Source organism: Lacerta agilis, chromosome 12 (assembly GCF_009819535.1).
Source record: "Lacerta agilis isolate rLacAgi1 chromosome 12, rLacAgi1.pri, whole genome shotgun sequence".
NCBI lineage: Eukaryota > Metazoa > Chordata > Lepidosauria > Squamata > Lacertidae > Lacerta > Lacerta agilis.
Window position 1 is genome coordinate 6,759,289 of NC_046323.1, and position 13,110 is coordinate 6,772,398.

At 40.3% G+C, this 13,110-nt stretch overlaps 1 protein-coding gene across 1 annotated transcript in view; it reads right to left on the minus strand.

The window, feature by feature from the left end:
• The window catches only part of BBS9 (Bardet-Biedl syndrome 9), a 210,151-nt gene that overhangs the window by 84,195 nt on the left and 112,846 nt on the right, over nucleotides 1–13,110 (minus strand). Inside the window, exon 21 of the mRNA XM_033165417.1 lies at nucleotides 6,875–6,973. Coding sequence (XP_033021308.1) covers nucleotides 6,875–6,973 — 99 coding nt within the window. The remainder of the gene's footprint in view (nucleotides 1–6,874; nucleotides 6,974–13,110) is intronic.

Genomic DNA, 13,110 nt, shown 5'->3' on the forward strand with positions numbered 1-13,110 from the left:
ATTATATAAGCAATATCTTTGCAATGAACCTTCAACCTGGCTAAGCTTACATCAATTTCTTGTTGCATTACTAGGGCCACTTTGCAGCTGATTAAAGACCTGAATTTTAACAGATTTATAAATTGCATTCAATAATTTTGCATATTACCAACTCCATAATCTAAGTGCTTTGTGAGATAACTTACAAATCAATAAATGAAAACTACCGTATTAGCACTGGCTCCAGATTTTTTGTGGAGTGTGGGTGTCCTTGGGAAGATACCCTCAATGAGCCTCCTTCTTACTGAGGCTACCCTCTTGCTAGCACTGAGGCCAATTCTGGCTACCCTCTATCTTGCCACTGCTTGCCAAACAGCACCAATGAGCATGAAAGCCACTGACTATCCCTCCTTCTCACCACTGCTGCCAGTGGCGTAGTGTGGGTTGCCAGTGCCCAGGGTCATGTGGGGGTGGGAGGGAGGGAGGGAAACAGATAGAGTATGCATGCACATTCAACTGCCTAGAGATTGCAGCTGCAGAGATAGGAAAAGAAGAGTTGTTCTATTGTCTGTCACGTCCTGGTTTGCACAGAGAAGCCATTTTCAATGGAGCCCAGTGATGGGAGCGCACAGCTGTATTGAGGCAGCACCGGGTGTTGAAATTTTGTGCCCCTAACAATTTTGTGCTGGGGGCAACCATTCCTGTGCATATCCCCCCCCCACAATGCTATACCACTGACTGTTGCTGTTCCAGGCCAGGGTGAGAGGCAGGTGACTAAGTAGGCTCCATGCTTAACAGAAGGGCACATTTCTGGGATGTGGGTCATTGGCAGATGTCTATGCTGATCTTCAACACAGGCCCTGAAAAATCATCCCTCATTGTTTGAAGGAAAGGCTAGCTATAATATGTCCTTTTTCGTTTCTTATTACACTAATATAGCATAATAAAAAGCCAAAAATGCATATGTGCCTTTAACTTACAGCTCCACTGATTAAAATGGGCCTCCCAATTAATCAGCTGAAGTTGCCCCACTGCTTGTGGTTATTAGTTCTTCTGCCTTTAATCAAACTGATGACATACTTTATGCGTTATGAACTTACAGGCTAGCAAGCCATCAATATTCTCAATAAAGAAAAACTGTATTTTCTAAAATATGCCAGCCTGATCCAGTGTTTATATCCTACTAATTCACAGGTAGTTAGTTGCTAGTTTAGACCAGAAGGCGATTCAGATGCATTTTACTGTAAAAAAGGCATCCATGCAATTGCTAACAGGCATTGCTGCTAGTTTGGTCCTGTTAACACAGACTCTCAGAGCCTTAATAGAAGCGAACATGAAGGTGAGGCCAGTCTGGATTGGAACCAAGCTACCTGAAGGACCGTCTCCTCTTAAGTGAGTTAGCCCATCCATCAAGATCTGTCGTTATGCCTCTCTTGCATGTGCCATTGCCTTCTGAGGCACATTTCTGGGAACAAATAATAGAGCTGTTTCTGAGGTGGTGTCTTGTATATGGAACTCCTTGTCTGAATGGCTAGTTTTCCTTCCTTTTTGTATTCTGATGGCAACCGACAGCTTTCCCTTTTAAACTAACTGTTCTGTTGTTGCTTTGTGTGTTGATCGGTAGTGCTGCTCCTTGCGGTTTTGCTTTTTGCTGCCCTTTTACAATTCTGTTAATTTGTTTTTTAAAGTTTGGGTTATTTTGCATATATATATATATATATATATATTATATATATATATATATATATATAAAACTGCAGGTGCTTTTTTCCAAACAAGTGATAAGACATTATTTCCATCGTCATTTAGTATCCATCCTGCCTCTCTGCAAGCTGTCATAACACTCTTATCGCAAGAAAATTAAAGCATGTGCTTGATTATTTAATAACTGAGTTTAAACTAAGAGACAATGTTTGCTTAAACTCGTGCTTCCAAACCCATCACCTTCCAGGATGAATTCAGAGATTAGAAACAAAAGAAAAGAAAAACAGAAGATGTATTCTGCAATTAACACCAACATGAAAGAAGGTGGGTTCTGATACATAAAAAAATTTTCCACACAATATTTCCCCACACAATGTGGATATTTTTAGGAGTACACTAATAAGTGACCCAGTATGGTCCATGGAAAATAGGTTTTTAATGTCTGAATTGGCTCAGGGTCTCTAGTATCATGGCTGTAGCAAAGATTATAGGTATAGGGAGCACAAAAAATTAGAAACATATTTTAATGATAATATTATTAATACATATGATATACTATTTTGAGCTTAAGTTGCAAAAATAAAATATGTGTGTATCTCATCTATTGGTTTTTAACTTCCAAGGTTGCTTAGAGTAGCCTTAGGTAATCTCGTTGCACTTTCCCTAAACAAGCAGGTGTGTAACTTGGGGGTATTCTGGATCTCCAAGTAACCTTGCGGGCACAGAAAGCCTGCCACCAGCTTTGACAGGCAGTCCAGCTGGGATCCAACCTGGACAGAGATAATTTACCAGTAGTTTGTGGTAATCTCTAGGTTAGATTATTGCAATGCATAAGAAATGGGGCTGCCTTTGAAAACAGTTTAGAAACCGAGCATATTACACCAATTCTGGTCAGATTATGCTGAGAACTGCTTAATTTCTAGGCTCAATTCAAAGTGCTGGCTCTGACCCAAAATGACTTATGTGGCTCAGGACCCAAATCCTTCAAGGACTTTCTTTCTGTACGTGAACCAGTTTGGACCCTGTGATCTTCATCAGAAGTCCTTCTCTGGGTCCTTCTGCTGAGGGAGGTGAAGAGAGTAGCTACACAAGAATTGGCTTCTTCAGCCATGGCTCCTTCTGTCAGTTTTTAGGGCACCAGGCTAATATTTTTTATTTATCCGTGACTACGGGTGATTTAAGTTGGCCTCTACTATGCTGCTCATCTTTTAGTGAGGTGGGATAAGGTTTGTATTGTTGGAGAAGTATTTAGAAATTTGTATTGTACATGGTTTAAAATTTGGCTTCTCAGTGATTTTATCTGTTTGCATTGATTTTGAGTAGCTTTGAGATTTGTTTGTATAAAGCAACTACAAATGCAATGTGTGTGTATGTATAATACATACACATCTATAAATGCTAGCATATTTCATTTTACTAGATATGTTCTTGTTGATATTTATGTTGTATATCGGTTTGGAAACATTTTTGGGAAGAGATTAATTTATGTATTTATATACTGTCATCTCTCAAAAAATTATAAGCAATATAGAATAATAATCAGAACAGTCTATGTAACACAGTGGATATATGGATTAAAATGGCAAGAAACTGTAAAGTATTTTTTAAAGAAACCCAAGTAAAATGAGTTGCATTAACAAAAATTTGTCAGGCACACTAAAACTAGCTAATTATTATATGAAAAATAGAAGGTCTTCAGCTGGTTCCAATACATAAAAGATTTTCTACCAGGCAAGCCACCCTGGGAAGAGTATGCCACAAATGGGGTGCTAAGTAGACACACCTGCCTAACCTGGCAGGCAGTAATGTAACCCTGTCTTAACCTGCATAAGGTTTTAAGGAAGGGGAAACTGCATTCCTCCAGGTGTTGTTGGACTTGCGAAGGCCCTGGTAACATTGTAGAGCAGCAAAAATGGAGTGCCAGTGACATGATCACTCCAAGATGCCCTCTCAGCTGCTGAGGAATCCACATGGTTTCTTGATACTATACTAAAGAGTTGCAGGGAAAGTAGCAGGAAGGACAGTGGCTAATGTCTAGGTCAGGGGTAGGCAACCTAAGGCCCGGGGGCCAGATGTGACCCAATCGCCTTCTCAATCTGGCCCACAGACGGTCCGGGAATCAGCGTGTTTTTACATGAGTAGAACGTGTCCTTTTATTTAAAATGCATCTCTGGGTTATTTGTGGGGCCTGCCTGGTGTTTTTACATGAGTAGAATGTGTGCTTTTATTTAAAATACATCTCTGGATTATTTGTGGGGCATAGGAATTCGTTCATTTCCCCCCACCCCCACCCCCCAAAAATATAGTCTGGCCCACCACATGGTCTGAGGCACGGTGGACCAGCCCATGGATGAAAAAGGTTGCTGACCCCTGGTCTAGGTGGTATAAATCTCAAGATGTATCTGAGCAAATTACTGTGACCATCGTGCAGCAATGATGTCAGTGAAAAATGATTTCTTCTCCACCACCATTGCATTCTCAAGTAGCCATCGAGCACTGAAGTGCATGGCCTTGAATGAGATAATTTTATCCAATTAGGATACACGTAATAATAAAGAAATAGAATAGATTGTATATTTTAAATCCAGCCACAAGTGAAAGAGGAATGAGCAGGAAATCCATTTTTAAAAGTTTGCTATATAAAGTGATAGGTACCAAGCAGCTAAACGGAAATACAAAAAGAAGAAAGAAAGAAAGAAAGAAAGAAAGAAAGAAGAATATTCAAGCTGAGACTACCTTAGGCAGGCAGCTGGTTCACACTTAGATATTTGGAAACCTGCCAGACAAGTGGATTTTCAAATGCAAAGAGCTGACTTACAAGTTTACAACCTGGCTGCAATATTTTAGTACTTATTGATTTGTACTTATATTCCACCAGAGTGTGAGTAACAGCAGGTTAAATATAAAGAGCACAGCCAATTTTAGAAAACCATAAAATGTCTGCCTTCTGAGGAGAGGAGAGCGCCACATCCCACTATACTGAAGAGGTTCACCTGGTGAGAATGTGGGGCAGACTGTATGTAATACTCCCTCCCACAGGAGATTCATCTGTCCCCCTCCTTATTGACAATCTGCTAACCAGTGAAAATGTCCATGATGTTTATCGATGTTACCTCTGCTGTAAAGGATTCTATTTTAAACTTTTTACTGTGTTTTATGTGCTTACTGAATACCACTTTAAGGGCCCTTTTTGGGTGAAAACTTTGCCCATGATTTTTAATATAATAAATAAATGGTGATTAAAATGGAAAAATATTGAAAGTTATCTTCCCTTCTAATAGTGAGTTGTAACATTTATTGATTGATTTCTAAATTATCTTGCACTTCCCCTCAATATACTAATATCAATATTTTCAAAGTCTCAAAAAGGCACCTATATTGAAGATCTGGCAATGTACAAATATGTTGAAAATAAAACAATGAATTAATTATAAGAAAAGTAATTATTATTTTCCCCTAGGTTTACTCGGACATTTAAAGTGCTACATTATCATTCCTTACAACTGTGTTGCGGTGCTTACAAAGAGATGGTAGAAACTAGACTATTTCAAGCGACAGAATCCAGAATTTTAGGCAACTTGCAAATTTCTGTTGTGAAGTTAGAGGACAACGCCAAAGCAGATTGCCAACACGTTTACTTAACTGAACTTTCAAAGAATATTTTGACTAATTTTCATGTCCTCCTATTGTTTATTCTTAGCAGAGATACCCAAAATTTATTTTCAGTGGCTATTCACGTCTTGGTTCATGGTCTGTTATATATACATAGTTTGTAGGCAATCTCACCTTGATTTCAAACAGATTTTGACACTACGTTTGAAAATCAAGGTTGAGATTGCCTACAAACTATGTATATATAACAGACCATGAACAAAGACGTGAATAGCCACTGATAAATAAATTTGGGTATCTCTGCTAAGAATAAACAATAGGAGGACATGAACTTAGTAAACATCATAATAAATTTGCCCAAGTACACTTCTCGATCTTAACTTAACACCATTTCATAGTTCCCAAGAGCACACACAGTCTTTGCAGACATTGTGTCATCAACATTGCATTTCATATCTTAACATAATAAACCTGTTTATACATTTGTCGCAAACATAATGATTCTGTTTTTATTCACATAAAGCCCAGCAATGAAAAACTTAAATAAACTGAATTGCCTCCACTTCACTTCTCCATACTTTTCAACTCGGAGACAGGTCAGTTTTATAGTCATGAGTTGCCCTCAATTGATACAGTGTGGTTTACTGGTGCCAAGGGCAGACATCTGCACATGCATGCCAGGGGGCATGGCGCAGAGAGTGAATGGAGCCACCCGCACCAGCCCAAGCCTCACCACCAACACCACTGGAGCAACCCACCCCCATCAGAGCCAAGCGGCGCTGTGCTGTGCCTGCCTACGCAAGGGGGAGCCTGGTTGGCTGAAGAGGCCCTTGGTATGTGAACCCCCCTGCTGCCTGTGGGCAGGGTGAAATGACGCAACAGCCATGCGCCCTTCAATCCCAGCCTCACAAAGCGAGGCGTTGTGTCCTGCCAGCCCTGCACCACTTTGCGAGTCTGGGAACTGATCCTTTGCAAAGCGGTGCAGCGCTGGAAGGGCGGCAGGAGGAACCAAATGTGCAGCACCCCCTAAAAAATGTGTCTCCCTCCCGCCACACATTATGCCCCTGAAGATGGTGGACCGAAACATTACTTTAACATGACTTCCACAGTTTTGGGCATATGCTTTGCCAACCCTCAAGATTTTGTCACCAAATTCAGCATAAGGCTTCCTGAGGTGGGAGACAGCAGACTTCACTGACGTTTGGACAACAGGTGCCATTCTGAATCAAGATGATGGACCAAAATGTAACTTTGGCATGATTTCACCTGTTTGTGGCATGGGGATCCCAACTCACAAATTACACTATCTACAAATCACATTTCTTTGGTTTCTAACAATTCCTGGGCAGCACTGGGCACTACCCACTAGTGGTTATATATTCTATCCATTCTGCAATGAAAAACCACAACATTTGAATAGATTGCATAATGGATCCAATAGAAGACTAAAAGGGAAACACTCCAAAGCAATCTAGAGTTACTTTCAAACAAAGCTGACGTTCCCTATACATGCATACATAATCCATACATACAGTATGAACATATTTAGCTAATATAAGGAAATACTTTATCCTCTTACCAGTTTCAGTCTCCTGCTTGGTGAGGTGCCTGTGGTTGGTAAACAATGTTGTAGAGTCTGGTGAGGGTGGTCTTTCCTCTGGGATGGTAGTACAGGCTCCTAAGTGGCAAATGAAATATTTGTAAGGGGTCACGAAGAGTCGGACACGACTGAACGACTGAACAACAACAAAAGGAATATACATAGGAAGGAATATACATATAAAACAAATTAAACTGGGTTTTGTTTTGTTTTTTAAACCTACTCAAAATGCAGAAAAATTACGAGTGGTTCATTAACTGTTAGACAAATACAGCCCAAGTGGACCAAGTCAAGGAGAAGGAACCCAGGGCAGTGCCATCCCATGAACTGGTCTTAAATAAGAAGGCAGGAAAGAGAAAATTGATGGAGGTTAGTGGGCCAGTGCCCTATTCACACTCATGGATTGGCTTCCACTGCCAAGAGTATTGCTTCTCAAAGCAACTGTCTTAGTTACTAGGCCAGTCAACTGTCTGACTGGGCAAGGAATTCCTCAAGATGGGATGGGGTGAAGTGAGCCATCACCACTTCAGGCTGTAGATTCAAACGCATGGGATGAAATATTCACCCACAGAGAAGGAAGATTTCCATACATGGAAAACTAGCATGGTGGTGAAGAGACAAGGCTGCACTCTTCTCTGACATCTTGTTTTCTACATCAGTGGATTTTTAAAAATGATGTTGCATTTAATCATGTGAACCCCTACCTAATGTTTAAAGTGGAACAACATTGTCATTTGTTCCAATTCAGCTTTGAAGAGTGGGCTTTCTCAGGAAAAGCGTGGGAGGGGGGCAAGCATGAGGATATGGCACTTTAAAGCACGGACCCTGTGTCTAGAAAGTGCAGGGCAAAAGGTAAATGTGGATGAAGAAGAAGAGTTTGGATTTGATATCCCACTTTATCACTACCCGAAGGAGTCTCAAAGCGGCTAACATTCTCCTTTCCCTTCCTCCCCCACAACAAACACTCTGTGAGGTGAGTGGGGCTGAGAGACTTCAGAGAAGTGTGACTAGCCCAAGGTCACCCAGCAGCTGCATGTGGAAGAGCGGGGAAGCGAACCCGGTTCACCAGATTACGAGTCTACCACTCTTAACCACTACACCACACTGGGGATGAGCCCCAAGTTGAAAGCAGCTCTTTAAAACAGGCCTGAAAACCAAAAAGGAAGTTGTACACTTAGAAGAGAAACTCCATATTATGTACAGAGCGTATTATTTCACAAAAGAAAATGGGAAACAGCAATAAATCATGGATATCTTGCAGTAGCCTCAATGTATGCAGGGATGTGTATGCATATGGCAGCTTTAATCTCAGAAAAAGCTCCAATGTGCATGGAAAAGTCCATTGCATAGGACATGCATGAACAGGGAAAAATGTCTCAGCACATAGGGGGATTTGAATCATGCTCTTTGGCACGTGCCCATTGCCAAAACAGAGGATAAGCTATATCTGCTGCTAATTCTACAGCAATGTAACATTTAACTGACAGCTACATGAACACAATCAATTCCTGCATTATATAATTTCAACTGAACGCAGGACACTCCTTTCTATGTGCAAGAAAGCTAAAGAAAAACAGGAAAACTATTTCTCTAAGCTTCTTATGTATGTAACCCTTGTTTCTCAGATAAAATCCAAGATTAAAACTTTGTGAACATAATAAGCCACTAAAGTTTCATTGAAATAATGCCCTTTAAACAACATTTCGTAACACTGAAATTATGAGTAAAATGTCACGTAGCCCATTAGCACATATAAGGTTTCTGCACATGAGTAAAAATTCTTAAAGCTTATTTTCAAAACTAAAATCCCAAAGGTTAAAAAGCCTTGAAAATTAATACCTTTGATACAAATTATTTCATTAGGCATCAGCACAACTTTTCCGTCCAAGGTAACTTAATCACTGTCAAAAAATGTCACTTTGCCATAAGGCACCTCATGCTATTGGCTGGAAGTAAGTAAGACATCCTGATTTTGGTTTTGATGTCAGAGGTGTGTTAAGATCTACTTGTCAACTTGCACTGTTAAAATGTAGCAGTATTAAAAGCAAAAGTGATTTCCCCCATTGTATTATTTTCCTCATGCAGGCATACAATTACTGTATTTCCTTAAAGAAAAAACAAAAACAAGGGTGTTTGCACGCATAGGCTAAGAGCTTGAAAAGCACAGTGGAAGATTATATTGCAGCTACTTATTTATCACTACAACCCTAATGTTTTCGCTATTTTTTTTTTAAACCACAACATGCTAACAATTTTGCTCCTCTGTGAAGGAGGAAACAAGTCACATTTTCAAAGGCCTTTTAACCCCCTTCCATCCTTGTCATATTTTACAACCATTTTGTTTGTGGCCAGGTTCTTCTTCCAGATGCATCACGTACTTTATGAAGTTCCAAAACTTTTTTTTTAAGGTATGTTGGCCAGGTTCATATGTAGCATTAAACCATAGTTTAAATAAATATGCATACTAGGTCGCACAACTAACACAGTTTGCTCTTCCCCTGCTGACATAAAAACAGGAAATGTGCCAAGGTTTTGATTTCTTTCTTCCAAACAAACCGTGATCAGAAGTCAAGGTTTGTTCTTGGCATACAGCTCATGGTTACTTTGGAAGAAACAAACCATGAACTCTGGTTCAGACATCACTACAAGCTAGCCTCTGGCTTGCTTACAAGTGGCATTGTAGCAGCAGGACTAGGAAAAAAGTGAGCCCTGTATTACACTAACTACAGTTAAACTACAGTTTAACTCTACATGAGAACTGGGCCATTATATGAAATCAGAGGTATCCTCTAAGCTGGAGAAAGCAAAAAAAAAAAAAAAAAGACTTTCTGCCTTTAAAAAACCAGCAGTTCACACACTATAGGATTTCTCAACACACCAAATCTCAAATATGAGGTTTTCAAACTAGAATTTCAGTATCTTCCCTCACCCTCACGCTCATCTTGGGTTGAGTCTAGACTCTTCCGAAGTGTGCTTCTCTGAGCTTGCCTTGCCCGCCGGCCCCAAAAGAAGCTCAGCCACACATCCTCACCGCTACCATATTTCCTTTTCTTCCATAATTAGTTCCTCCCTGAACTGAACATACACAGTAGGAGCAAGAACCTGTGGGAAGTGCCTTTGTAAGGTCAACAGCCAGCAGGAAAAAATTAGAAACGGGCTATGGAAGCGACAGCTTTAACCATATTGATTCACAACCATCATGACAGAGAGGGCTACGACTCAGAGGTTGTGGCACGTTGCCCACCTTAAGAATGGAAAACCTAACCATTCCTTTTACTGCTGAAACACAACATCTAACAACAACAAAATCCTCTTTTTCTACTTTTATTAAACAGCAGGACACACAATATGCCCTTCCTTTTCCCTGAGCCAAGTGAAGTCAAGCCTGATTTTGTACTTCACCTTACAACCAGCCCCTGTGTGTGGGTAGGTGTGCACGTATGCAGAAACATGGCTGTGTGCTCGCTTTCTTGACAGCAAATCTGTGACTATTTATTTTCCAAACTTCTGCCCCACCTTTTGTTCAAAGACCCCAGGGTGGGTCACATTAATAATAATTACACAAAGCAACAGACAGTAAAATCATGAGCAAGGCAACAAAGTAAGAACAGTCCCCTCAGTTTCCTCAATCTAGGTATCTCTCTAAAATGCCTGATGGGAAACTCAAGTCTTTAGCAGGTGCCTAGAGTTGGACAACTTTGACCCTGGCAGACCCTAAAGAGAGCACATTTGGCAATTAGGCTGCTGTTACTGAAAAGGCCCCTACAACGGGTTAAAGATTCCCAGGCTTCCCCCAAGGCTGGGACTCTCCAGCAGACTGTGAAGGCATGGGCAGGTTGATATGGGGAGAAGTACTCCCATAGGTATCTGGGTCCCAATATTTAGGGCTGTGTAAACAAAACATTGACTTGAGCTCTATAGTTAATTGGCAGTCAGTGCAGATCTTTGAGGACTGGCGTTATATGGTCCCGAGGCATGAGACCAAGCAAGGACAATATTACATGAGTTCTGTCTCTTTATTACAAATGCTCCTGCTTTATTGCTTTTTGCTGGCTGTGATGTAAGAGGTTGTCCAAAATGCAGTAAAATCCTAGAAATAAAACACTTCTGAAAATAGAACAGAAAAGGAAATTGTAAAGATTCTATTCTTTAGAAGTAAGGGAAACCATATTACGGCTAATTACTAATATTCTCTTCTAACATATAGAATTATTTTCTCAGCACTGTGAATCAAGGCCAAATTAGACATGGGAGTGGCAAACCCGTCAGGGTAAAATCCCTGCCAAAGCCCTATAAAAGTGGGTGGGAGAGAAAGGGGACTGCTGAGCCCTCACCACCTGTAAATCGCCTTTTCTCAGCTGTTTTTCTTCAAGTTAGACTGTTAGACATTGAAACTGGAAGAAACCCAGAGGAAAAAACAGGTAGGGATAGGTGGAGGATGAAAACTGATTATATTGCATATTTGCTCATCGTTAGCTGGATGTTATAACGGACCGTACTCCTCCTACACAAGTAAAATATTTTCTTTCTACAGATTTGGACTAGAATAGGAATGTGGGCACAATTTAAAGCTTTTAACGTGATATCTGAATCTTAACATGACACTGAATGAATAAGAAAAAATAAATAAACCATGTGGTTGCTGTGTTTAAACCAGGATACTTAGCCTACACGAGCATGTCAGAAATGCATGGCCCAGGTGGGTATGCTGGAATGCCAGTGCTGTACAAGGAACAGATGAGGCCCCAGTAGAATTTGCTCCATACAGTATACTAGCCACATAGAATGCTGCATGACTTTGTTTTCTTCACTACATGGGATCACATGTAAATTGGGTCTTATGATGTCCAGCACTAAAAATATCAGACGTATTATAGTTTCACCAGAGATCTTTCAGGAACTCAAATGGTAATCATTGTGCTCTCTTTTCCTGTGTTTTCCCCACTGCTATCTAAGAACTTTAGCAGTCTGGTACAGAGAAAGATTTCTACCCAAAGGACTAGAAAATAAAGCATAATGATTCACATCCGCTGATTACTACTACTTAAGCAAGTTGTATCAAGAACAAGAGAAAAGCTATTTGGAGGTGGGGGCAGGGGAATGGCACATAAATCCGACACGTTGGAAAAGGTTCAAGTTGAAAAGTTCTCCAGATGTAAGTCTGTAAACAGTGATTCATAAAATGAATTTCCCCATTAATTGTTGGCAAGGAAGGACAGCATCCAGAATATGTTATTGTATTATGACCCATTCTTTTCCCCTTTTCTGTGTAGCTACATTCTTGCTTGACACCACAGATCTTTTATCAGTTGTGATAAATCGAGCCAGCAAGCTGTGGTCAGCAAAACTGTTTGATAGCTTATAACATTCATAAAATTACCGCCAAGCAATTGTGAATTTTATTCATCGAAGGAAATGGGGCTCCTCTTGTTTATTTTCACTTACTGTGCTCAACACGTGTTGTTGGGGTTTTGTTTTGTTTTGTTTTGTTTTTTGCTAATCTTGAAAAAACACAGATCTACAGAAAGTGAACTACATATTCTGCATAAACCGACAACTTTACTGCAGGTTTGTAACAGTGGGTTGGGTTTTTTAAAACACACCTTAAAAGGTAAAGGAAGACACAAGGACAATAAAAGCTACATGCCCACGCATTTCAGACTTTATACGGAAACAAAGGATAGAGCTTTGCCCCCTCTCCATTATCTTCTGATTTAACACTTAAGCACCTTCTGTCCCAGAAGGCTAGATCTCTGTCTGAATCTCCCAATCATACTTGAGATCTGAAATTAAATCAATACACTAGGTGACTGTGGCAAGTTGTTGTTTCACGATCAGGTTCAGAAGATATATAGAAAATACGTAGGCTGAAGAGATATAGAAAATATGTAGGCTGATGAAGACACCGGAGGAGCACAAACAGCAGTGGAATTAACACCTAAGGGTCATGTGGTCATTTTACATATTCATCCCACATCACCCCAGTGTCTTTCTATGTTGCCATGGCTACTAGAGACTGTCCAGTTGATTGTGTACCCCACCTCCAGGGACTAAAAAATATATGTGCTGCTATCTGGCCTTATCAGCTATGTGGTAGCAATGCTTCCAGAAAGGCTATTTTCCCCTTTGACCAATGTGAAACCATGAAAAAGCAGCATCTTTCACAGCAACAGCCATAAGATTCACTATCTGAATTGGTTTATATATGCCGCTCC